Source organism: Salmo salar, chromosome 18 (genome assembly GCF_965601325.2).
Source record: "Salmo salar chromosome 18, fSalSal1, whole genome shotgun sequence".
In the NCBI taxonomy this organism is placed as follows: domain Eukaryota; kingdom Metazoa; phylum Chordata; class Actinopteri; order Salmoniformes; family Salmonidae; genus Salmo; species Salmo salar.
Genome location: NC_138308.1, coordinates 68377267 through 68404965, shown reverse-complemented (window position 1 = coordinate 68404965; position 27699 = coordinate 68377267). Strand labels below are relative to the sequence as shown.

Here is a 27699-nt window from a genome sequence, read left to right as displayed (position 1 = left end):
CAGTGGAAACGCTCAGTCCTGCAGTGGATCAGTTCCAGTTTAGTTGAGGAGCGGGTCTGGTGTATGCTCACAGACGATCGTTGAGGAGGGAGCATATGCCAGTAGCCAGAGATCGGATTTTTTAGAAGTGATCTTTTGCGAAGAATCTTGAGAGACTTCCCTGCGAGTGTGAAGTGATGGTAGGTCCAGATTGATGCATGCATCTGAGTAGGAGGTGTAGTCTGTGCCCATGATGAGGGTGGAAGCTGTCATTCATAAACTACAGAGTTCTACAGACTTTCCTAGAATGGCCATCTTGGAAAGAGGCAGAAAAAACACCCTTCATATTAGTAAGGCTTCTGTCTAGGAGGATGTAATGCTGTCATTGCATACATGTCATGAGAGATAGGATAATCTCCAACTGTGACTGAACCGCGACCTGATTTAAGGACCTGTCAAGTCAACATCTAGACCGCATGTCATTGCCAAGATGTTTCTGCGTGGGTCTGTCTTCAAACACGCCACCAGAACCACAGGCTACTGTTTACTTTAAGGAAGGACTTTAAAATTAGAGGATAGGGGTACGGATAGCTAACTTCTAACTCAACTTAACCTCCTGTGGATATGGCTCCCAGAATCAACAGGGTTACTTACATAAATAGGGTTATGTATTGGAAAGGAATCACTGTGGGATTGAGTAGCAGACCTATGTCTGCAGGGTATGCAAATTGTTGTGCTAACAAGCCAGGAGTAAAACTAGAGAGACTCTAGAGAGACAGAGATTAGACAATATATACAGAGAGAATCAGAGCCAGAAAGACATCCCAATACTGTATACAGAGAGAATTAGCAAGGGGGAATGGTTTGTTGTTGTGTGTCTCAGTTTTGCTTTCTCTTTCTCCGGCTTTTTTCCCCCCTCAATCACTCTGTCTCTCTCTTCCTCTCTAACACTAAGAGCATGTTGAAAGAATAACTTATCCTAAGTGCACATTTTCGTAAACCTTTGGTGCAGTCTAATGCATTAATAACATTAATAACTGTGTATTTGTGATGAATTAATGTACACTACAGCCTTTCCTAGCACCAATCTGCATTTAATCCATACCTCATACACACACTGTATAAACAAAACATGACTGCATGAAAATAAGTGTGGATTTACTTGTAAATTCACAGAACCTTATTATGTATAAGACAATTTTTTTTCTTTTTTTGCCATCTCATCTCCGAGAACGTTATGTTTTTATATGATTAAAAGCGACATGGCAGTGGTGGGATAGTACATCACCCCAAACAACCCCGCTGCTATTGATGTTATTCAAAGCCAGGCATTATCTAACATTATTTGAACAAGTATGTGCAGTGAAGTCAGAATATTGGCAAGGGTCATCCTTGAGTTGGGGCCTTTTGCTTTCCAAGGGGCCCCTAACAGAAAGTGAATCTCTGTGATCTACAGTACATATGTAGCGGTGTTGGAAACCCAGAGGGCCTGCTTCTTGAACTCTCAAATTCAAGTGCCCTTCTGAGAGGGGGAGAAAAACGTCTCCTTTGAGGATATGGATTTTGGACTCGTGTCAGTGACTGGGTTTGAAGAGGGTTCTCTTTTTGTTTGAAGGGTCTTTTAGGGCTGTTGGAGGGCTCATGACTAACACAGATTCATTCATTCTCTCTCTCTCTCTCTCTCTCTCTCTCTCTCTCTCTCTCTCTCTCTCTCTCTCTCTCTCTCTCTCTCTCTCCTCTCTCTCTCTCTCTCAGAGAGAGTTTACCTTTAAATAAAGGGCACACAGAGTACAGACACTGACTGTGGCAATGTCTCCCAAACGCCTTTCAAAACACTCTCACGCTCTTGCCTGAAGATTTCTACTGCAGCCCAGTCCCAAGGCAGTGATTTGGGGTTTAGAGGGTGAAGTGGGCATAAAGTTGACCTTTCTGATGCTGATGAGGCTGTTGAGACAAAGGTCATCTGCTGATAAAGGTCAGTGATAAGGATTCTCATTACTGAGTGCTTTTTATCATTTCTTTTTCATTCAACGTTTATCAAGGTTATAGCTTCATTGAGATAAAATCTATTGATATAGATATGATCCACAGGAGAGACCTAGTCCTGGTCAGGTGTTTTGAAGGTCATAGATGAACGGTCATAGGACTGTATGGACACATTGGTGGCTCCTGTATTGGTATATTGAGTGTCATGAGTATTGGAGTTACAGAGTATTTTGACAGTAAAATGAGCCTACTTGAGTATTTTGAGGGGGATGGAGGTGTCTTTGATGGCAACAATGACCCCTCCATGGTCCAGGTACAGGATGTGATGCTCTTCCTCAAACACCTGCAAACAGGAAGGACAATCACAGGAAGTGTCGAAAAGACCAGGGAGTGAAAAGTTAGTAGGACGATAAGCGCTAGAAATAAATTAGATTACGGTACATTAATACATCACATAAAAGAAGAGCATGGAAATTAGAGGTTGTCATAAAACTTCTTCAAAAAGCTGAACACTGTATAATAGGTTTTGTCAGGAGGTTGGAAGTTAACCTCCGCCTTGAATTGAATTTCCTCCCTGAATCTTCTCCTTTTTTAGGTGGAGTGAGAGGTGGGGGTGGAGATGGTGAGGGAGGTATGGAGGGAGGTGGAGAGAGAGGTGGGGAGGGAGGTGGTGAGAGAGGTGGGGAGGGAGGTGAGGAGGGAGGTATGGAGGGAGGGAAGTATGGAGGGACGTGGGGAGAGAGGTGGGGGAGGGAGGTGGGGAGGGAAGTATGGAGGGAGGTGGGGAGAGAAGCGGGGAGGGAGGTGGGGAGGGCGGTGGTGAGAGGGGTGTGGAGGGAGGTGGGGAGGGAAGTATGGAGGGAGGTGAGGAGAGAGGTGGGGGAGGGAGGTGGGGAGGGAAGTATGGAGGGAGGTGAGGAGAGAAGCGGGGAGGGAGGAGGGGAGGGAAGTATGGAGGGAGGTGAGGAGAGAAGCGGGGAGGGAGGTGGGGAGGGCGGTGGTGAGAGAGGTGTGGAGGGAGGTGGGGAGAGACAGAGACTCACCTGTCTCCAAGTCTTCCCACAGTCAGAGGTGATGTACATCTCTTCTTTATACTCCACCAGCTGGGAACCCAGGTTACCTGACAAACAGAGAGACAGAGAGAGAGAGAGCGAGAGAGACAGAGAGAGAGATAGTCAATTGAATGAGCAGGCAGCAGCCATGGATGTCACAGCTAGAGCTGTGGCGGTCATGACATTTTGTCAGCCGGTGATTGTCAAGCAAATAACTGCTGGTCACGCGGTAATTGACCGTTAATTAACATAAACACATCTAGCATCTCCTGGCTTCCACGCATAGCCTACAAGCCACTGATGCAGACCTTTGGAACATCTACATTTTAAAAAGTCGAATAAATCCATGTAATATAGCCTACACCATCCAATAAATCCATGATTTATCTTAGACAGGTCTAAAGAAACATATGAAGAAAATGTAGTCTATTTCAAAAGAACAGAATAGCATACTCGGAGTTGTCCTTATGTTAGGTCCTGATCTGGCTATGCCATATGGCTGTGGGCTACACTAGTTCATTTAGCAGACAAGATTTGCTTAGAATTCCATGGCATTATTTTATATTATTTTAAAGTTTGAAGAATACAATTGAACATAACTGAATAGAATGGAAATTATATTTTCTCCAAACGATTGAGGGAGTGCGCACATGTGGCTATTTTGTGTTGAGCGCTTAACAAAGAAACAGGTATTCCTATATGCTTCATTTAGAGTTATTTATGTAACTTTATTTATGATAAAAGTGCTGGGCTATCTGTTTTGATTTTTAATACATTCTAAGGCTGCATGATGCGATTCTAATGATGATTTGAAAAAATGTTGCATGAAAGGCATGAGCTCTGCTTTGTCTCTCATTCACAAGTTGACAAATCAAATCAAATTGTATTTGTCATATGCGCTGAATACAACAGGTGTAGACCTTACAGTGAAATGCTTACTTACAAGCCCTTAACCAACTGTCACGTAGGTATGAATGATTCGGGAGACAGGCGCAGGAATGCGTAATATGGGTTTTTATTAAGCTCAAATTGCGGCGTGCCGTGTAAAAGCATGGGGACGAAGACCAAACAAACACGTAACAAAACACAGGGTAGAACCCCCCCCAAAAAGAGCGAGGAGTACCTTGAATAAATAACACATGGGCACAATGATTAACACACGGGACGAGACCTGCAATCATCTGCGCAATCCACAATGCACGAAAGCCAAAACACATAGCACAGGTACTCACACGCACCAACGGACATTGTAACAATAATCGACTGCCCTATGGAAACCAAAGGGCACCTATATACAAATACAATCATTGGGAATAGGGGCCAGGTGTGCGCAATGAAAGTTTCAGAGGGATCCGTGACATCAACAATGCAGTTTTAAGAAAATACCTACAAAAATGAATAAGAGATCTTGTTGGCTGACGCACTTGATAATGCCTCGAATTTCCCGGCTGCATCCCCTTTGTGTGGACATAATCCCCCTAAAAAAATCCATGCCTTTTGCGGCCAGTGGCCGTTGTGCCCTTGGGCTGAATATAATAATTATAATTCCCTTCTCTCCGCTGCGTGCCGAAGCACCTCTCACTCACATGGCTCTCAGTCACGTGATCGGGTCTTTCTCACAGGCTATAAGTGAAGACAGACACATCGGGGACGCAACTGCGCACGTCCTCATCCAATTCCGAGGCACATATTGAAGATATTGGAAGAACTGTCCACATTTACTTTTCGGCAGCCAACAAGATGAGTAGGCCTAATAAACAGCAAAAGCACAAGCCTATGTCAATCTACTAACCCCCATAGTACAACAGTTGACTTATTATATTCTGTGCAACAAACATAGTCCGGGACAGTTGTGGGATGCGACAGCTTAAAATGTAGATAAACTACTATGGCAGTAGGCTATAAGCGCAAATCTCCATTAGCAGGAAACACCATTCTCAAAAATGACCACAAATGCAATTATGCATGTAATGCTTTTATTATAAAGGCGCATTTCTATGGTGAAAATTGCTGTGTATGTATGCCAGTTAGGCTCTACACCCGTTGTAAAGCGGAAAAATCTGCTTCATTTTAAGAAGCTATTTGGACAATTTAGTTGTGATACAAACCTATATGTGCGACTATGATTTGAAAAAGTCACCAAAAAAAGCATGCGCTGTTTTCCTTAAGCTGGTCATCATTCACAAGTGACAATATATCATTCACAAGTGATAGGCTAATATTCTCACCCATCACACTATTCTTGATCTAATCTTGTCTTTAAAAATAATAAATAATATATGTGTGAAATTTATTTTGATTTAGACTGGACCATTATTATACACCTGTCTCGAAACAGGAGCAGAGGAAGAAAATGTAATCTATGGACTTAAATAGCGAATGGAGGACGCTTTTCCCGTGGTTCATTTTCATGCCAGCCAGGTAGGCTATACTCCTGTTTTAAAGAGAAGCAATGTGCTTAATATTAGGAAGGTTGAGAAATAAATATAGTAGGCCTAGTCTATAGAAAGCTGATGGGATCCTCCTCTTTTTAATAGAGGCCATCACTCTGTTTTCTCACACAATTGCATAGCCTATAGAAATGTTGCGCAACATGAGCTCATGGGCTCTCATGAAGTGTTGATGTCAGAGTGATTAGAGGGACAATAGAGTGTGGAGTACCAGGTAGGCCCAATTACCATGACTAAGTGGTCACATGGAATTTGACTGCCATCATGACTCGTGACCGTCGGTGTGGCGGTAATACGGTCACGTAACAGCCCTAGTTACAGCACTACAAACGTATAAAAAAAGGTGATTTCTAAAACCTAAAAGGGTTCATTGGCTGTCCCCATAGGAGAACTCTTTGAAGAAACCTTATTAGTTCCAGGTAGAACCCTTTTGGTTCCAGGTTAAACCCTTTTCTACCTGGAACCAAAAAAGGGTTATCTTATGGGGACAGCCAAAGAACTCTTTTGGAACCCTTTTTTTTGTAAGAGTACAGGGATCTCCAGGCTATTAATGCTCTCCCTTTGAACACAAGGTCGAGAAAGAAAATGCTCTTCCAACTGTCTCATTTTGTTAAAAAAGAGAGTGAAGGAGTAAAAATTAGGGAGGAGGGGGCGATCTGTTGGATCAAAGCCTCCTGCACCGACAAATCATTTCAGATGGAGGGTAATTTTCCTCTCGTTCTTAACAGTGGGAATAAGGGAAGAGAGGAGGGGGGATGTAAGGGATGGCGAGGCAGCTCGTACTCACTCAGGAGATGAGGCAGCCCACTTATCCCCTTCACTACGGACCCCTATTTTAGCTCTCCTCCAGGGGTGCCCGCACAGAAATGCCAAATATTCAATAAATAAAAGCAGCAATGACTGAGTGAACTCTTCTCTGGGGTTGAAGTACTTTGGCACTGTATCTTCCATTCCTCTAACCCACTGCCTTTCTGGGGTAAATCCAGGTTGTCTAGAGGCGTGGGATGTTTTAAATCCAGATACTGTGGGTTTGTCAAAAATAGAGCACTCCGGGAAGGTTTTGGTGGATAGTGCGCTTGATGAACTGCGGAACACACACATAGCTCCACGACTAGTTCTCCCTCACTGTGTCTGCCTGATGTAAGCATGCATTATGTCCAGCCTTGTTACGAGCCCCACTATCTGCCTGAGGGCTCCATTGTACTACAACACATAGAGCCATCAAAACAACAGGCTCAGAAACTGCCTTCCTATAATGGGGCTGTAATCCCACACTAGAACAAGTAGGCTAAACCTTACTTAGGCTAAAAGGCCTAACCAAAGCCTGTTCACTAGCAAACTGTGAGGGGGTCCTAGTGTTAGTGACCCTAGACAGAAGCTATTACAGTGTCACATACAGATAATAATAAGTAAAGCTAAACAACCAGGATGACTGGTCATACTAATGTACAGTAGTAGCCATGGCCACTGCAGTAATGATGTAACTGGGTGGAGGTTGTCATGGTTACTCACCTGCACCCATGATGAGTCCGGGGGCGGAGTCTTTGGTGTGGACGGTCCCTGATACGTAAGGGTTGTCAGCCCAGCGCAGGTGGAGGTGGAGGTGACAGTCAGGCTAGAAGACAGGACAGAGAGAGTTTATGGGAAATTAAAGGATAGTATGTTTTGGGAACTGTGGGTCCTGTATGTCTGTTGGAGTTTATTACTGTTTAGGTGGCCATGTGTGTAACCCAGCTATATCATCCCAGATCTCTCCCTATCTCTCTCTCTCCCGCTCCCTCGCTCTCTCTCCCGCTCCCTCGCTCTCCCTCCCATATCACTTTGCTCAACACCGCAGCACATTAGGCTAATCCTCAGAGTCGCAGCAGTTCCTGTAATGTTTGTTAAGCAAACCAAATCCCCAAGGGAGGCTAAACCAAAGAGTTTCTGACGGGTGGAGTGACATTCTGTGGGCTGAGTGAATTTGTATCGGGACATTTAAGGAGTAGGAACATTATAATACATTAAGGGACTTTTTTGACATACAGTACCAGTCAAAAGTTTGGACACAACTACTCATTGAAGGTGTTTTCTTTATTTTTTACTAGTTTCTATATTGTAGAATAATAGTGAAGACATCAAAACTATGAAATAACACAGAAGTAACTTTTTTTTTTAAACAAATCAAAATATATTTTTGATTTTTCAAAGTAGCCACCCTTTGCCTTGATGACAGCTTTGCCCACTCTTGGCATTCTCTCAACCAGCTTCATGAGGAATGCTTTTCCATCAGTCTTGAAGGAGTTCCCACATATGCTGAGCACTTGTTGGCTGCTTTGACTTCACTCTTCCGGTCCAACTCATCCCAAACCATCTCAATTGGTTTGAGGTCAGGTGATTGTGGAGGCCAGGTCATCTGATGCAGCACTCCATCACTCTCCTTGGTCAAATAGCCCTTACACAGCCTGGAGGTGTGTTTTTGGTCATTGTGCTGTTGAAAAACAAATGATAGTCCCACTAAGCCCAAACCAGATTGGATGGCGTATCACTGCAGAATGCTGTAGTAGCCATGCTGGTTAATTGTGCCTTGAATTCTAATAGATCACAGACAGTGTCATCAGCAAAGCACCCCCAAACCATCACCTGTCCTCCTCCATGCTTCATGGTGGAAACCACACATGCAGAGATCATCCGTTCACCTACTCTGCATCTTACAAAGACACTGTGGTTGGAACCAGAAATCTCAAATTTGGATTAATCAGACCAAAGGACAGATTTCCACGGGTTTAATGGCCATTGCTCGTGTTTCTTGGCCCAAGCAAGTCTCTTCTTCTTATTGGTGTCCTTTAGTAGTGATTTCTTTGCAGCAATTCGACCATGAAGGAGGCCTGATTCATGCAGTCTCCTTTGAACAGTTGATGTTGAGATGTGTCTGTTACTTGAACTCTGTGAAGCATTTATTTGGGCTGCAATTATTTGGTAACTTTAATGAACTTATCCTCTGCAGGAGAATTAACTCTGGGTCTTCCTTTCCTGTGGCGGTCCTCATGAGAGCCAGTTTCATCATAGAGCTTGATGGTTTTTGCAACTGCCCTTGAAGAAACTTTCAAAGTTCCTAACATTTACCGGATTGACTGACCTTCCTGTCTTCAAGTAATGATGGACTGTTGTTTCTCTTTGCCTATTTGAGCTGTTCTTGCCATAATATGGACATGGTCTTTTACCAAATAGGGCCATCTTCTGTATACCACCTCAACCATGTCACAACACAACTGATTGCATTAAAAAGGAAATCAATTCCACAAATGAACTTTTAACAAGGCACACCTGTTAATTGAAATGCATTCCAGGTGACTACCTCATGAACCTGGTTGAGAGAATGCCAAGCATGTGCAATGCTGTCATCAAGGCAAAGGGTGGCTACTTTGAAGAATCTAATATCTAAAATATATTTTTTGGGTTACTACATGATTCCATATGTGTTATTTCATAGTTCTGATGTCTTCACTATTATTCTACAATGTAGAAAATAGCAAAAATAAAGAAAAACCCTTGAATGAGTAGGTGTGTCCAAACTTTTGACTGGTACTGTATATTGGTCAAGGACTGTGTTACGTGGTGTGCGCGGGTGGGGGTGTACATTATGTGTGTGTGTGTTCGTGACATGCAAGTGTGTGTGTTGACATCCATCTGAGTGGAGAGTGACTGAGGGGACAAAGTGTATGTGTTTAGTGTTTTTACATGTGACTCACACCACTCTTTGTGTATGAATCTTAAGCGTAACTTTTCTCTCCACTTTCCGCTCTTCCTCCAGTCTTCCTCTCCTCTCAGTGTTGTTATTTATTCATGACTCATACATAAGATGGCCCTGTATGTTAGCGTGATGCCGTCTCTCCTCGTTAACCCTGTTGCTATGACTCTGGCTGTACACACGGGGTTAAGTGCCTCCCTAAAGGACCGTGCAGGCCCGTCAACAAGAACCATCTTTCAAAGCTACCTTTCATGCTTCCTTCACGAGCCGTCAAGGAATTTGAAAACTCTCATGGCACTATAACGATAATGCCGTTAGGGCAGTTTTTAAAGTTAAACTAACAAAGACTAAGACTGCCCATTTTAAAGGTGGGTCTCTCTCTCTCTCTCTCTCGCTCTCTCTCTCATTAAGCCTACACTCTTCCTATGACAGTAAAACATTAGCTGCCCTGGCTAGCCTAGCTCCAGTACAGATGGTATCACGTTGCACCTGCACTGAGTCAAATCGCTTGTATCTGGCCCTTGCAACGCTAAACAGTAAATCACTTACGGGAAAAAAAAGAAGCAATTTACAAGGACTTTGCTGCGCTATTAGGCAGTAGATTAAACAAAGATTACGGACATTAATCTAAGGTACATGGATTGTTTTAACAGTCATTTAAAAACCGCCATCCTTCTGTTCAATGGCCATTACTCTTCCGGTGTGCTCTGAGACATGTCATGAAGGTATAGTCGTAGCATTGTTCGCGTTACACCACTGGTGTCATGTTGGCGACACCGTGGGGTGTCAGTGTTGTTGTCAGGGGATATAAAGCTGTCTGTCGGACCTGTAACCTGGTTTCACCGGGTGGGGCGTGGCTAAACAAGGACGGTGTTGTGGGGGTCGTAGTCGCCCTGAGACACGGGTGTTCTAAAACGGCTGATTTGTGTTATAGGCGGTCGTTATGGTGAGATATGGGGAAACAGACACTTCTGTGTGTGTGTGTCAGTCTGTCAGTGTCTCATTCCCTGGCTTTGTGCCTGTCTTTATGACTCCCTGTTCCCAACGCATGAAGATGATATCTCTGTCTATGTGGAACTCTGTCACAGATTGAGTGATGGTTCAATTTGAAAAGTGGGCTCTCGCTCTCTGTCTGTGTTATATGGCTATAGGCGTACTTCGTATGACTTGTGACTAATGGACATCAAGCCCTGGAAAGACCATGGCCTGTTCCAATGCTTCAAAACTGCATCCTTCTTTCCTTCCATCCTAGAAGTAATCCCTTATATGTAGGTCTATGGACTGGATTGGTGAAGGTTGCAGGTAGTCTAGCAGTTAAGAGCACTGGACCAGTAACCAAAATCTGCTGATTTTGAGCAAGGCACTTAATCCTAATTGCTCCTGTAAATCACTCTGAATAAAATGTATGTAGGTAGTGTAGGTCTGGTATAATGTATGTAGGTAGTGTAGGTCTGGTATAATGTATGTAGGTAGTGCAGGTCTGGTATAATGTATGTAGGTAGTGCAGATCTGGTATAATGTATGTAGGTAGTGTAGGTCTGGTATAATGTATGTAGGTAGTGCAGATCTGGTATAATGTATGTAGATAGTGCAGGTCTGGTATAATGTATGTAGGTAGTGTAGGTCTGGTATAATGTATGTAGGTAGTGCAGGTCTGGTATAATGTATGTAGGTAGTGCAGGTCTGGTATAATGTATGTAGGTAGTGCAGGTCTGGTATAATGTATGTAGGTAGTGTAGGTCTGGTATAATGTATGTAGGTAGTGCAGGTCTGGTATAATGTATGTAGGTAGTGTAGGTCTGGTATAATGTATGTAGGTAGTGCAGGTCTGGTATAATGTATGTAGGTAGTGCAGGTCTGGTATAATGTATGTAGGTAGTGCAGGTCTGGTATAACGTATGTAGGTAGTGCAGGTCTGGTATAATGTATGTAGGTAGTGCAGGTCTGGTATAATGTATGTAGGTAGTGCAGGTCTGGTATAATGTATGTAGGTAGTGCAGGTCTGGTATAATGTATGTAGGTAGTGCAGGTCTGGTATAATATATGTAGGTAGTGCAGGTCTGGTATAATGTATGTAGGTAGTGCAGGTCTGGTATAATGTATGTAGGTAGTGTAGGTCTGGTATAATATATGTAGGTAGTGCAGGTCTGGTATAATGTATGTAGGTAGTGCAGGTCTGGTATAATGTATGTAGGTAGTGCAGGTCTGGTATAATGTATGTAGGTAGTGCAGGTCTGGTATAATGTATGTAGGTAGTGTAGGTCTGGTATAATGTATGTAGGTAGTGCAGGTCTGGTATAATGTATGTAGGTAGTGTAGGTCTGGTATAATGTATGTAGGTAGTGCAGGTCTGGTATAATGTATGTAGGTAGTGTAGGTCTGGTATAATGTATGTAGGTAGTGTAGGTCTGGTATAATGTATGTAGGTAGTGCAGGTCTGGTATAATGTATGTAGGTAGTGTAGGTCTGGTATAATGTATGTAGGTAGTGCAGGTCTGGTATAATGTATGTAGGTAGTGTAGGTCTGGTATAATGTATGTAGGTAGTGTAGGTCTGGTATAATGTATGTAGGTAGTGCAGGTCTGGTATAATGTATGTAGGTAGTGCAGGTCTGGTATAATGTATGTAGGTAGTGTAGGTCTGGTATAATATATGTAGGTAGTGCAGGTCTGGTATAATGTATGTAGGTAGTGCAGGTCTGGTATAATATATGTAGGTAGTGCAGGTCTGGTATAATGTATGTAGGTAGTGTAGGTCTGGTATAATGTATATATTTAGTGCAGGTCTGGTATAATGTATGTAGGTAGTGCAGGTCTGGTATAATGTATGTAGGTAGTACAGGTCTGGTATAATGTATGTAGGTAGTGCAGGTCTGGTATAATGTATGTAGGTAGTGCAGGTCTGGTATAATATATGTAGGTAGTGCAGGTCTGGTATAATGTATGTAGGTAGTGCAGGTCTGGTATAATGTATGTAGGTAGTACAGGTCTGGTATAATGTATGTAGGTAGTACAGGTCTGGTATAATGTATGTAGGTAGTGCAGGTCTGGTATAATATATGTAGGTAGTGCAGGTCTGGTATAATGTATGTAGGTAGTGTAGGTCTGGTATAATGTATATAGGTAGTGCAGGTCTGGTATAATGTATGTAGGTAGTGCATGGGTTCCTTACTGATTGGCAGGTGACCGGCTTGCCGTTCATGTCAGTGGTAGGCGGGGCAAGGGGTTCCCAGTCTCGGCCTTTGTTATAGGTGATGAGAGTCGTCACTTTGCCATCCACCTTCTGATTGGCAAGGAAGACGCCTTTGACCCCACGGACCTGGAAACCAATTACAACAAACGTCTCAGTTATGATATTATGGGAAGGTTTAATACTGATCTGGGATCAGTTTGTATGGGTCCTAGCTATTTATTAAAAGCACAGGATTGATACAGAAGAGTGTTCAGAGATCAGACAGTTAGAGACAGAACCACACAGAAGAGCTGGCATCTCCAGACACACCTATCTATAATGTAACTGCTGCGGATTCTGGGTCAGTCGGCGGCCTGTCAAGAGAGTCTGCGTAAGGGGAAGAGGGAATTAAACAACATGTCTCTTTCGACCTTTCTCTATCTCTCTCTGCAATTCTATCTGCGAAACTCTTATCTGTCTGTGTACCTCTCTGACTTGTCTTTCTCTGTCTCCATCTGTACCCGCACCACACACTCTCTACTCCTCTCTTACTCTCTCTCTCTCTCTCTCTCTCTCTCCCTCTGTCTCCTACATCTCTCCCTTTAACTTTCTCTCTGTCTTCCTCCAGCTTTATCCCTGTCTCTTTTACCTCTCTTTCTCCATCTCTCTCTCTCTGTGTGATGGACAGTGTGGCCCGGGGCTACAGGTGCGAGAGGAGAGGAAAGGAGGAGAGAAAATTAGTTCTTCGGTGCTGGCCCTTAGCTCCACGGGCCACTGCCTCTCCTCCTCTAACACTTCCTCCTCTCTTCCTTTACTCTTCCCTCGCTCTGTTTGACTTCCCTCCGCCGGGAGACCTTGTCAAAACAAACCCAATGAATGATGGCTTAACCAACAAAAAAAAAGAATAAAATATGGAAAGTGAAAACACATATCTCACCCATGTGTTTTTATTTTTGACAACAAAAGGAGTGTGTATACTGCTAACAATCACACAATGAAAAACTGCTTCAAAACCCAATTTGGGAGGCAGGAAAAATAGTGGGACCCTCCTTACTGAATGCATGGCATTCTAACACATTCACGTTGTGTGTTTTAACGTAAGCTGTCTGTCTAGAAGGCACGCAGGATCCAGTGCCATTTTAAGACCCACTCCAGGCCACAGGCGTTCCAGACACCGCTCTCCGCTGACATGGAGGTGAGACCACCTACCCACTGTTACCTTGGCAATGACTAGCAACGGTGGAAGTTGAGTGAGTGGGAACAACGCTACGGAAATGAGCCATACACGTTTGTTTTGCAGAAAGATGAGTCAATAAAATTATAATGCCTCAAAGCAGGTGTGTGACAACTCACACCTAAGCACACAAGGTTAAGGTTTTGAGGGAAACATACCATACATCTACCACGCTCATTGGTCAAGGTGTAATAACACTGTCCTGTAGCTAGGGGGCAGGGTGCTTGCTCTCAATACCATTTAGCAGACACTTCTATCCGAAATGACTTGCAGTAGTGAGGACATCAATTTTAGTATATCATGTGACCTTGCAGCGGGAATCGAATCCACAACCTTGGCATTGCTCATTTTTGGCATTGCAATCACTCTTACCAACAGAGCCACAGAGGAGCGCCACATGACTCACCTCCAGTATGTCTATAAGGACGCTCTCCTCAGGCTGCTTGGTGCTGCGGACGTTCTCCAGCACGATGGAGTAGTAGACGCCCTGCGGGTCCGACTGGTACAGGTTGTAGGTGTCTGTCTGGTACCACTCCTGCAGAGCCAGGAACACCTGGTTCTCATCCGTACTCACTATGTGGACGTCCTGGGGAGAGGGGTTGATGGGGGGAGGGAGAGGAGGTGGTATGAAGAGGGAAGGAGAATAGGAGTTACGTCAACAACTTCAATCTGCCGTCAGTCTTTTCATAAACTAAAGGGAAGGAGAGAGCGAGAGACAGAGACAGATGGAGTGACAGAGAGACAGAGAGGGAGAGATCACTGAGAGAGAGAGAGAGAGAGAGAGAGAGAGAGAGAGAGAGAGAGAGAGGAGAGAGAGAGAGAGAAACATCAAGAAAGTTGTGCATATTGTATCAACGGTGACAGGAGAACAAACAGGAGTACAAGAACACTTTCGGCTGTTCACAAAAACCCAGGTTTTCCACTCATAACTTGCGGGGGGCTTCTACTCTTATGCAGATGTTAGAAACAGAGTGGCTGATGTACAGACTCCAGAGCCTGAGTTGGCATTCCCTGTGAGACACTCTGATTACATTAACATGGCAATAGAGATGGAGAGGCAACGTCAAACTTCAGGAGAAGTGAGCGGTGATGAGCAGTCCAGAACCGCCACACATTGACACTCTAGACACATCTTTAGCCTAGTTGTGGACTAAAAAGCACTTTCAACTGGGACTCTCCATTGAGCATGCTTTAAAATTCTGGGCTAGGTCGGGAAACTGGCCCAATATGTCTTAAATGCTGATTTATGGGTCTGCACCACAATAGTCAAATGAACTCTGGTTCAATGAATCTGCAAGCTACTGCATAGAACTAGTGCACAACTTCCCTACAAAGTCCTTGACTGCGGACGTATTGCTGGTTTTGTTCATCTAGCACTGTAAGTGGAAGCACTGGTAACGATAGCTGGCATGTTTTTCTTTGAGGTAAAACAAATCTGGGTCATGGTGAAATTAGGCGAACACTCAGCCACCACATAAGATGCCTACTGGGCAGAATTTCAGTCATCAATAGTAAAGTAGATGAGGGGAAGAGAGATAGAGGGATGGAGGGATAAAGACAGAGGGTGAGAGTGGGAGAGAGGGATAGAGTGCTGGTTGTGCTCTGTAACGCTTTGTGCTACGTGAAGGTAGCTCAACCTGGTGTGTGTGTGTGTGTGTGTGTGTGTGTGTGTGTGTGTGTGTGTGTGTGTGTGCGCGCGCATATGTGTGACTGTCCAACCATATGCCCTTTGTACCTCCATATGGATCTAGATAAAGTACTCAAATGTGCATTTGTTTATGTGACTACGTGTGAGTAGGTGTGTGTGCGTTTGTGTGTGTTCACTATTCCCTTATGCACCTCTCCTGCATTGATTAAGTCTATGCAAACCACCTCTCTGTGTTGACAGATCTCTCCTGCAGAGTATTTAGCCTGAGGAGTTGGCATTGAGGAGTCTGTAAACTTCAAGTCCTGAAGACTTCTACATTCACAGCAGCTATCCACCCACTTGTTTTACACCGCTCCAAGCCCAGTGAATAATCCTCTATGGAGTTATGTGGATTTGCTGTGGATGAGCAGCTCAAGTCAGACAGCTGAAAGTAGCACGTATATGTGCTCAGGTGTGCAATCCTACTCCAAAGCAAAGGATTACTTTGCAGAAACCTACTGTGCTATATTTCCTGTATAATGCCATCGATTTGGAAATAGCTAGCATCATCCACACAAAGGGGAGCGGGGGACACCGATTTGCCTACGTACAGTAGGAAGAGTGAAAAGGATGTCATCTTCACTTATTATTTGACTTACGCAACTGGTGACAGGCCATAACTGAACGGAGCGACGCTCTCAAACGGTTAGCATGCGGGCTGATGTGTCTCTGTGGGAGAATAAGACTCTGCTGCACCTGTCACTATGTGGCTTTGTGAGGCAACCGACAGCATAGCATAGCAGACTTTCTAAGAGAGAGACAACAGACAGTATTCTCCCATTCACTCCCATGGAGACAGGCTTTAAGACACATTCACAGAGGCTTCCTGGGGTCGCCACAAAGCGTGTCAGTATGGAGACGGGTGAAAAGACAAAAAAGGAGGAGAACATCATAGAGTGTGAGGAGAGAGAAAGACACGAGAGTGGAAGTGAGGGAAAGAGAGAAACAGAGACTGGAAGAGAAAGGGCTCACCACAAAGGTTGTTACTATAGACACATAAAAAGAGAAAAAAGGAGGGGAATATATTGAGAGAGCAAGAAGTGAGAGAGATACAGAGCTGGAGATGGTGTTGATAGAGAAGGAGAAAAAAGAGGGAGAGGGAGAAGAGATAAAGTGTGCATGAGAGACAGAGGGAGTGAGAGAGAAAGAAAGAGAAACAGAGACTGGAAGAGAAAGAGATGACTATCGCCTACGATTTCACAGTCTAGCAGCTCTTCAGACTAACAAACAAACAGGGTAGACAGAGGCTGTTAACAACTCCATAAATTCAGGAGGCCCAACTTCACTCTCAGATTGGTTTTGCATTTTTCAAAAGCTCCTCAATAATTCACAGTGGAAAACAAGAAGCTCAGCAACCACAGCTAGTCTCTCTCTCTCTCTCTCTCTCTCTCTCTCTCTCTCTCTCTCTCTCTCTCTCTCTCTCTCTCTCTCTCTCTCTCTCTCTCTCTCTCTCTCTCTCTCTCTCTCTCTCTCTCTCTCTCTCCTCTCTCTCTCTCTCTCTCCTCTCTCTCCTCTCTCTCTCCTCTCTCTCTCTCTCTCTCTCTCTCTCTCTCTCTCTCTCTCTCTCTCTCTCTCTCTCTCTCTCTCTCTCTCTACACATGTATTACAAGCCCCCCCACACACACACTTGCTTACTTCATCTCTTTCACCTCCCAGTCTCTCTATCCTCTTCATCCTGCACTCTCTTACCTAAAAGCTCCATACTTGAACGAGTGGCCTATCTGCTCAATCAGCTGCTAAGAGGAAATATGTAGTGAGAAAGGAAAACTGGGGCGGTAGAAAATCATGACTTGACTCAGCAGACCTCTCCATGGCCTCCCCGACACCTAATCAAAGTGATCCGCTTCCCATGCTCTCTCTCATCCCCTTAGGATGATACAGTACTTATTAAGACAAGCCCTGCTTCAATGATCGGTCAAACGCTGTGGTAAGCAGGAAGGAGTGGTGTGTGTGTGTGTGTGTTTCCCCTTCCTTAAAGAGCGCAAAGGGCCTGAGCAATCAAACACAAGACCCTCAAAGTGGTATGGAGGTAGAATCTAAGTCATTCCATGCACACTCTATCCCTAGTGTGTGTGTCTGTGTGTTGTGTTGTGTGGTGTGTGTGCGCGCTTAGCGTGCACACGTGTGTAGTTTGTGCTATTTTCCATACACTGTCCCTAGAGTGTGTGTGGTATCTTGTATGCGTGTGGGTGAGTGTAAATGACGTTGACTATTGCTTTTTCTCTCTAGTGAGCTAGAAAGCAGAAGAGTCTGCTCTCCAATCAATAGTGTTCAATAACACTCAGCCAGTGCCAGGCTAACACCGTCTACTGAGCCACATACACTGACAGCAGAGGTTCCTATCTGCTTTGAAGATACGGTATGCCCCTCAGTCTGTATTGCACCATATTGGGAATATTTCACTTGTATTGTGCAAGGTTGGGGTCAGTTCCATTTCAAGGTACTGTACCTTGACATGAAGGGAACAGTATGTCATTTCTATTGTGTACGGTTGGGGTCAGTTCCATTTCATGCACTGTACCTTTGGTAGGGCGTATTTAGGGAACCTCATCTGGACAAACTCATTCCGTCGGTATGAAACGTAGTGCTTGGTGCGGTTTCCTGTGGTCACCTAGGTAACAGACAGAGAGGGAGAGAGAAAAACACACCATGTCAATGGCTAACTCCATGTCTCTCACACCACGGTCATTATGACTGATCTACTCTACAGCTCACCTGCGAAAGAGACAATAGGAGACAGAGAGAAACAGAGAGCGACAGATGGAGAGAAAGAAATAGAAACAAGGTGAGAGAAAAGGTGCACACCAGTAACCTAACCACCACAGGTGCACCATCTGTTATTCCCTGAAGAGAGAGATGAGCTCAGCAGAAATACAGTACCTCAGCAGAGGGAGAGAGAGAGAGAGAGAGAGAGAGAGGAAGAGAGGGAGGGAGAGGGAGAGAAGGAGCGAGAACGAGAGACAGAGAGTATGCAAATCCCAGCAGGAGGCTTCTGGGTAATGATGAAGTTGTGCTGTCTCATGCTGAGGTGGAATCATCCAATCAGAGAAGATGAGTGCTGACCCGGTTAAAAAAGCCCATCGACATCATATTTTACAGTATGGGGGAAGTGTGAACGTTTGTTAGCACTGTGAGAGATCAGTGGTGTCAGCTCAATACCGTCTGCTTGGCTGTTTGTGGTAAGTAGGAAGTAGTGATTTAGGATCAGTTTTTCCTTTTAGATAATAATGAACCAGACAGGGGTGGCCAGATCCTAGAACAGCACTCTTACCTTGAGGAGCTTTGTGAATACGGGGCCCTGATCTCACTGGTGGAAAGTAGATGCAAGATGACCAAACTTCGAACAATATCTGCTGAGCTAAGCTGAAGACCAGCTTATTCAGGCCAGCGATGTGGAAGTTAAGCTGGAATGTTTTTCTGTGGATGTTAAGCTAGTAGGTGTATGTGCCAATGTTAACACTGGCGCTCTCTCTCACTGTTTGTCTGAGTCTGCATTTCCATACAGCTCAGCATCTGATACCCACCCACCCCACGGGCACAAGCATACCACTGGCATGAGCATCTGTCATTTCACTAGTGCATGTGTGGGCGCTTCTGAGCTGGTTACTACACGTGTGTCTCAGTGTGTGCGCTTCTGGGCATTTGAACAGTGTCTGCGTGTGCTTATTTGCATGTGTACAGTATATAGTCAGGTCCAAAATTATTGGTACCCTTGAGCAAGGCACTTAACCCAAATTGCTCCTGTAAGTCGCTCTGGAAACAAAACAGACTGTATAAAATAAACAATACAAATACTCAGCTATATTGTATTCTCAAAACACTCAGAAAATTACATTATTTTATACGAATACAATTGCTCGGAGAAAGAGATTTTGTTTAACAAGTAAGCTTTTTTTTCTCTCAAAAAGATAAGGGTAAAAACTATTATTATTTCAATACATTTCAATATCTCAACTTGCAAGGATAACAGCACTGAGCCTTTTAAAAAAAAGTTTTATGAGATTGGAGAACACATTGGGGGGGGGGGATCTTCACAATTCCTCCATACAGAAACTTTCCAGATCCTCAATATCCTTCATCTGCGCTGGACTGCCCTTTTCTATTCAAACCACATATCCGATGGGGTTCAAGTCTGGAGACTGAGATGGCCATTGCAAAACTTTGTTTTTGTTAACCATTTCCTTGTGGATTTTGATGTGTGCTTATAGGATATTGTCTTGCTGGAAGATCCCCTTTGCGGCCAAGTTTCAGCTTCCTGGCAGAGGTTTTTGGCTAAAATGTCCTGGTACTGGGTCACGTTCCTGATGCCGTTGACCTTAACAAGGGCCCCAGTAGGTATGGGGTTCTTTTTTGCTTATGTATCCTTATTTTGATGGCAAAGCCAACACTGGTGTATAAGGCCAAAGAGCTTTAATTTCATGTTATCTGACCATAGCACAGGTTCCAATCCAAGAGCCAATGGCATTTAGCAAACTGCAGGCTTTTACATTTGTTGGATGATATGAAAATAGAGCTCTTTGGGCACACACACCAGCGTGTGTCTCTCTGTGTGTTTCAGTGTGTCTCTTTAAGTATGTGTCTCAGTGTGTGTGTGTGTGTGTGTGTGTGTGTGTGTGTGTGTGTGTGTGTGTGTGTGTGTGTGTGTGTGTGTGTGTGTGTGTGTGTGTGTGTGTGTGTGTGTGTGTGTGCGTACGAGCGTGTTTTGAGGAATGACTGTCCCCCTAACACACATCCCTCCCAGCAGCCTAGTAGTAGTAGTTAGTAATGCTCCAGGGATAATCCCTGGGGATAACAGTCCAATCTTTTGTTGCTACTGACCCTGCACGGGCCTCCACATGTAATGAGATTTTTAAATGCTCCCTCCCTCCCTCTGTCTGTCTCTCTCTGTCTGTCTCTCTCTCTCTGTCTCTCTCTCCATTTCTCTCACACACAATATTCAGATTGAGTAACATTTCTTTAAACCTTATTTGTAAATGTGCTCTCTCTCTCTCTCTCTCTCTCTCCCTCCCTCCCTCCCTCCCTCTCTCCCTCCCTCACTCCCTCTCTCTCTCATCACAGAATAAGCTGGTGGCTGTAGCTACCACACTATGGGATCTCCATCATATGATGTGCAATGTCCTAACAAGCAACTGTTCCTTCCTATCTGAATGCCAAAGAGAGTAGATTAAGAAAGGGATACCATTGTGGCACATTATAACCAAACAATTATGAAGACATATCACGACAACAAAGGGTTTTGTAAATGTCTCTTTACCTTGACAAAGATGTAGTCGTCTTGGACTGAGAGAGAGTTGTGGTCGATCTTCCCCAGGAACTGAGCCGTCACCATCTTGTCTGAGCAGTTCTGGATCAGACAGGTTACGTACAGGTACCCTGGGGAGAGAAAAATAAGAAAAAGTGAAACTTTTAGAGGGATAAACAATGTTGATAAAGTTTTAGTGTGGTCAGATTTAGTGTGCATGTGTGCGTACGTGCGTGTATGCGTGCGAGAGAGAGGGACAGTGAGAGAGACCGGACAGACTGTAAGAAAAGGAGAGACAGATATATTGAAAGTTATCAGGTAGACAGGGAGTGTTTTGAGTGCTGAGCTGTATTAGATACGGCAGATCTTCACTAGGCGCCTTACTTTTCTCCAGTCAAAATGGCAAGGGGATTAGGCCTAGCCTCCGACAGAAAGGCAGAGAGGATTGGGTTAGCTTCTGTCGCTACGCTAAAGCGTATAGAATTTCACATAGCAGCAGCTGCATCAGCAACAGCAGTCAGTAGTGGCAAGACTGCTGAAAATCCATCAGCTTTCTGCCTCACAAGTCAGATGGAAGTGACAAGCTAGCGTTGTAAGAAAATGCAAACAGTCCAAAACACCACAGAACAAACTTCTATCTTAGGGGGGGGATGTCTTAAGTTCTCTCTCTTTCTTTCTTTCTTTTGTTGTTTATCATTGCTTAACTTTTGTTTTATTCTGGCTGGCCGAGAATGTACCGAAATGCTCAGACGTTTAATCAAAACAGCATACGGGGAGAACTCATTAAAAGGCAATTAGATTGGTTAAGCATTCAATTCCAGCTTGTGACACGTACACTTATTCACACTGCTCACAGACCTGCTACACTCTCGCTGCCTGACCGACTGAGGAGGAAATAATAAGGAAATAATGCAAAACAACTGAAAACCATGTATCATGAAACAATGTAGCAGTTGGAAAGAGAAACTTCCGGAAAGAAAAGACTAAAGGGAAGAATGCAGGAAAAGAGCAGGCGTTTTGGGCATACAGTCATCTCTTCAAAACATCCAAGACCACCACGGTTTCCAACATGAATTATGTGTACAGTTTGAAAGACGGTGTGAAAGATTACGTGATAGTTAGAGAAGAGGAGGTTACTTCGAGTTTTTTTCCCAACATGCTTATGTGAGTCTATGTGCACTTGTTCAGTGTGCTGCTGTATATATCTGGGTGTGTGACAAGACAAAAGGATGTCCATGTGTTTCCATTAGCACCCGCAACGCTCCCCACATCAATCTCCCTAATGACACACACAGACCCTGCCAGTCTCCCCGCGAGCCTGCTTCATCCATCAACCCATCACCTGTACCCCCTCCACCCATCTACCCCCCTCATCACCCACCATCCCCGGGCACAGACCCTACACAAGTCCCAGGATTTATGTTAGAACTAGGCCTCTCCCTGAGGTTCAGCTCCACTATGTGACCAGGCCACCCTCCATCCCCCCTGCTACCTGCCATCGTTTAACCTTGACAGGACCCAGGGTGACAGGGTGGCGCAGGGGGAACAGCTTGGCCTGGCATGCCTGGTCGCATGGGCCCCTCTAACCCATCCGTCTGGATGTATGAGCTGCCATACGATAGAGAGGCGGGGGAGGGTGTGGGAGATGGGAACCATGTGGCCCTGCCTAGCCCAGGAAAGAGCTCTCCTGCCTGGGCAGCTGGCCCAGACAGACAGACTCTCTGGTTCTCTGAAAAAACACGGCCGAGCTTGTTCAGGATGACAGGTTTCACACTCTAAGCTGCATGTCCGGTACCCAATGAGAAAGTATAGACACACATATGTGATTTGGGAGTTGTTTCTCACTTTCTGGGGGAGGATGATGACACTATATTAAGTATGACACTTTGGTGACTTAATTTCCATCAGGAAAACTGTGATAAGTAAACAAGGTATTATTAACATGTCCTCTCCTTCATTTGTCCTTCCTCTCCTTCTTTTTGTGCCTTCGAGTCTCAGACTCTATACTTCTCCTGGTCTACACTGTGGGATTGTGGGTTGTGAAAGTGTACCGAACACATTCCAACGCAAACACACATGCAGTACCAGTCAAAAGTTTGAACACACCCACTCATTCAAGGGTTTTTCTTTAATTTTACTATATTCACATTGTAGAATAATAATGAAGACATCAACACTATGAAATAACACATATGGAATCATGTAGTAACCAAAAAAGTGTTAAACAAATATATTTTATATATTAGATTCTTCAAAGTAGCCACCCTTTGCCTTGATGACAGCTTTGCACACTCTTGCATTCTCTCAACCAGCTTCATGATGTAATCACCTGGAATCCATTTCAAATAACAGGTGTGCCTTGTTAAAAGTTCATTTGTGGAATATCTTTCCTTCTTAATGCTTTTGAGCCAATCAGTTGTGTTGTGACAAGGTAGTGGTGGTATACAGAAGATAGCCCTATTTGGTAAAAGACCAAGTCCATTTTATGGCAAGAACAGCTTAAATGACAGGCCATCATTACTTTATGATATGAAGGTCAGTCAATCCAGAACATTTCAAGAACTTTGAAAGTTTCTTCAAGTGCAGTCGTAAAAACCATCAAGCGCTATGATGAAACTGGCTCTCATGAGGACCGCTACAGGAAAGGAAGACCCAGAGTTACCTCTGCTGCAGAGTATAAATTAATTGGAGTTAACTGCACCCCAGATTGCAGCCCAAATAAATGCTTCACAGAGTTCAAGTAACAGACACATCTCAACATCAACTGTTCAGAGGAGACTGCGTGAATCAGGCCTTCATGGTCAAATTGCTGCAAAGAAACCACTACTAAAGGACACCAATAAGAAGAAGAGACTTGCTTGGGCCAAGAAACTTGAGCAATGGACATTAGACTGGTGGAAATCTGTCCTGATGGTTCCAACCGGTGTGTCTTTGTGAGACGCAGAGTAGGTGAACGGATGATCTCCGCATGTGTGGTTCCCACCGTGAAGCATGGAGGAGGAGGTGTGATGGTGTGGGGGTGCTGTGCTGGTGACACTGTCTGTGATTTATTTAGAATTCAAGGCACACTTAACCAGCATGGCTAGCACAGGATTCTGCAGCAATACACCATCCAATCTGGTTTGTGCTTAGTAGGACTATCATTTGTTTTTCAACAGGACAATGACCCAACACACCTCCAGGCTTTGTAAGGGCAATTTGACCAAGAAGAAGAGTGATGCATCAGATGACCTGGCTTCCACAATCATGGGATGAGTTGTCATGAGTTGGACCCAGAGTGAAGGAAAAGCAGCCAACAAGTGCTCAGCATATGTGGGAACTCCTTCAAGACTGTTGGAAAAGCATTCTTTGAAGAATCTCAAATATATAACATATTTTGATTCATTTGACACTTTTTTGGTTACTACATGATTCCATATGTAATTTCATAGTTTTCATGTTTTCACTACTATTATACAATGTAGAAAACAAATAGTAAAAATAAAGAAAGTACCTATGTCCCAAATTTTGACTGGTACTGTACTTTCTAACATAGGCATGCAGACACACACAAATGTGTACACACGAGCACACACACAAGCATTCACGCGCACACACACACACACACACACACACACACACACACACACACACACACACACACACACACACACACACACACACACACACACACACACACACACACACACACACAACCATCCCCACCCCCCCACACAATACACACCTATTCCCCTTGGTGGGTCGTACAGAGCTAACCTGGCTGGCTGATGATATGATAATTCATGGTAATATAATATAATGATAATATCATATAATGATATGATAATCCTGGTGCATGTGGGAGTTGAATGAGGAGTCGAGAGCGTTGAACAGACAGACTTGTCTTCAAGGGAGAGGAATAGCATGAGAGATGGGTAGTTAAGCGTAGCAATGTGTGGTTAGGGGATTCTAGAAGAATCTTATTTTGTCGGTGAGAAAGAGGGCAAAGATGTAGTTCACATAAGCCATACATACATGCATGCACACTGAAAGAAGAGCATCATACCTCCACTTGTGTCCTGCATCTCCATATGCACCAAGTCAGGGTCCACATCTACACCAGCCACAGACCTGAAAAAGAGGAGGTTAGTATTGAAGTTGGCAGTTGGGAAAAACACAACCAAACTTGTCGTGCACTTAACCTCCTTTGCTTCCTCTCTCTCTCTCTCTCTCTCTGCCCCCACCCCCCTTCCTTTCGTCACTTTCTCTCTGTCCTCCAGTAAAGTGAATCTGATTAGAAGTCGGCAGGGAAGTCTGTGAAATCTCCCCAGTTCTATAAAGATATAGGTGAGATATAAAACCTCCATTATGCTCCCTATAAAGAGGCTTTATGAGCAATTAGCAAGCTGGGGAAGAGTGGGAGAGAATGAAGGGGGTAGGGAAGAGGAAAGGAGGAAGGGAGAAATAGAGTGAACAAAACTCCTTCTGAAAAAAGTTGCATTCTATTTCACTTTTTCCTTACGTCCGTATTCTACTCACATACTGTGTCATTCTCTGAGTTGTGTTTCCTGTCTGCTCTTGGCCTCAAGCAGCATACGAGCCACCATTTCACCACCCATAACCAATTCACATCTGTTCTATTTCATGGGATAGCCACTAGCCAGCAATGCTTTACACAAGATAAATAGTTGAAATACCTCTAAACCCAACTCTGAACGTGTAGAGAAACAGAGTGGTACAAAGCACTAGTGTCTGGCGTCCATCTCGTCAGACGGACCACCCTGCCAGATAGAGGCTGACTAGCTCTTTAAAGTGTTCCTGATTTATAAGGATCCCAGACCACTCTTCTCTTCCGCTCTTTTAGGAGCAGTAGGCCACGCAGTGAGGATAAAGCTATTCCAGCCCAAACAATTAGCTAATTCTGGCAATTCGGAAAGCGTGGATGCTTTGAGAGGATTTTTCAGGGCCAAGAGTTTTCCTTGGTCAGATCATGTGGTCAGAAAAAACTCCTGGTCCTAATGTGTTCTAGGAAGAGAGAAATGTTTTGCTTGACCATATGACTTGACTAGGAAAAACTCCCTAGGCGTATCACTTCTGTGTCTCTGTTAGTATTTTACGTCTCATTACATGCTCGCTATTATACTGTTTGGGGAGACACTGGCCAAAGCAAAGTATATGTGGTTATATTTTATTAGTAGTCAGTGGTTAGGGATACAAATGTGGTGCTTGGATTACGTATATGGTACGTAATCTTTTGATCTCTCATTTCCTACAGCTAGTGCCAATACATACATCATAAAAAGGTTTTATAACGCCTTTGTAATAGTATCCATATGTGAAATGCAATGCATTGTAAAGTGTAAGGAAATTGCCTCTATACCCAGTTCTGGGATCAGTTTTACATCTCAGCTGATAGTGGGCGAAGGTCCGATTTGTGTTGGGTAATCTGATCCTAGATCAGATATTAGCCACAACATCTGCTTGAAGCAAAACAGACTTTAGAACTACCCTATTTATCCTCATACAGTAAGATGTGCTGGGGATGATTTGGTGTTAGGGATGGACAGATGTCCAGGTCTCAACACTACTGGCTTTACAACCACTGATCTGGATCCATCGCGAACAAAGATCATTTCTGAGAGGCGAGAGCAGCAAGCAGGCAGGAACTGTCTCTATGACCTTCTGGGTACACTCAGAACAGGAGCAAGTGAGGGAGGGAGGGAGGGAGGGATAGAGAGAGAGAGAGGATGCAGAAGGAGTGAGGAGATAAACCTCAAAGTGAAAAACTCTCTCTAACCCATGAGTTGATCACAGCTACATTTTGTGAGTGAGGGTGTGACAATGTAAAGGCCAGAGCTACAGTACTGTAAAGCAAGTGGGAGACATACTGTAATAGGAATAGAAAATCACTGACCAATATATCCTGTCCTTGGTCACTCGTTCCTGCATTAGAGTCCACTTCCGGCCCAAATCCGTGGACACATAGAGCTTTGAATAGAAAACAATCAAACTATCAAACAATGATATTACACCAAGGTTCTTTACAACAAAGTCGTAGCTAATGTCATAAAATGATGTGAAAAAAAATTGTAAATGCCAGACAAATAGGAGTTGTATGGATAAAGAGGTGAAATGGATGATTGTCATAGCTTTTCATGTCAGTATTGGTGATTTTATGGTGTCAGAACATCCCTCAGTGTGTAGTAAATTGTGTTGAAAAACATCCCTCAGTGTGTAGTAAATTGTGTTGAAGAACATCCCCCAGTGTGTAGTAAATTGTGTTGAACAACTTCCCTCAGTGTGTAGTAAATTGTGTTGAAGAACATCCCTCAGTGTGTAGTAAATTGTGTTGAAGAACATCCCTCAGTGTGTAGTAAATTGTGTTGAAGAACATCCCTCAGTGTGTAGTAAATTGTGTTGAAGAACATCCCTCAGTGTGTAGTAAATTGTGTTGAAGAACATCCCTCAGTGTGTAGTAAATTGTGTTGAAGAACATCCCTCAGTGTGTAGTAAATTGTGTTGAAGAACAACCCTCAGTGTGTAGTAAATTGTGTTGAAGAACATCCGGTCCAGTAAGTCAAGCACAGAATTTCACAGTTCACCTACCTCAGGCTAACCTCTATTAATCTTAGTGGGTTATTCCGTGTGTGTGTGTGTGTGTGTGTGTGTGTGTGTGTGTGTGTGTGTGTGTGTGTGTGGTGTGTGTGTGTGTGTGTGTGTGTGTGTGTGTGTGTGTGTGTGTGTGTGCAGTATGCGAGTTTGGTTGTGTGTGCATGTGTACCATTGATCGGCTTAATAATGAATATGTATTGATTTTCTCACCAAGTATCCCAGCAGACATAAACAGCACAAAAAAGGTTTCACCAGCAAGCCTGTACACATTCCCTTACTGCCACATACCCACACACACACACTAATGGTTGGAGTGGCTGGAGTGGAAAAGATGGAATGGCATCAAATACATCAAACACATGGTTTGATACCATTCCATTGCCTCCGTTCCAGCCAATATTATGAGCCGTCCTCCCCTCAGCAGCCTCCACTGACACGCACATAGGGTATTGTAAGTGCATACACACTTTAGCAGAAGACAACAAACCTTTACAAACACTGAATCTCTCAATGAAATCCAGACAGCCCAATTTAATTGATAAGATCAAACGTAATACAACCGGATTGGCTGAACCAA

The 27699-nt window shown here is 44.0% G+C and overlaps 1 protein-coding gene across 6 annotated transcripts in view; it reads right to left on the bottom strand.

The window, feature by feature from the left end:
- Positions 1-27699, bottom strand: part of LOC106577493 (VPS10 domain-containing receptor SorCS2) — a 343959-nt gene that overhangs the window by 24710 nt on the left and 291550 nt on the right. For all 6 annotated transcript variants that reach the window (XM_014155530.3, XM_014155527.3, XM_014155529.3 and 3 more), the window contains exons 5-13: positions 26425-26498; positions 24577-24641; positions 20544-20662; positions 17811-17900; positions 14009-14188; positions 12369-12515; positions 6980-7082; positions 3009-3085; positions 2217-2308 (exon numbers count right to left, since the gene is read on the bottom strand). In XM_014155530.3, coding sequence (XP_014011005.1) covers positions 2217-2308; positions 3009-3085; positions 6980-7082; positions 12369-12515; positions 14009-14188; positions 17811-17900; positions 20544-20662; positions 24577-24641; positions 26425-26498 — 947 coding nt within the window. The remainder of the gene's footprint in view (positions 1-2216; positions 2309-3008; positions 3086-6979; positions 7083-12368; positions 12516-14008; positions 14189-17810; positions 17901-20543; positions 20663-24576; positions 24642-26424; positions 26499-27699) is intronic.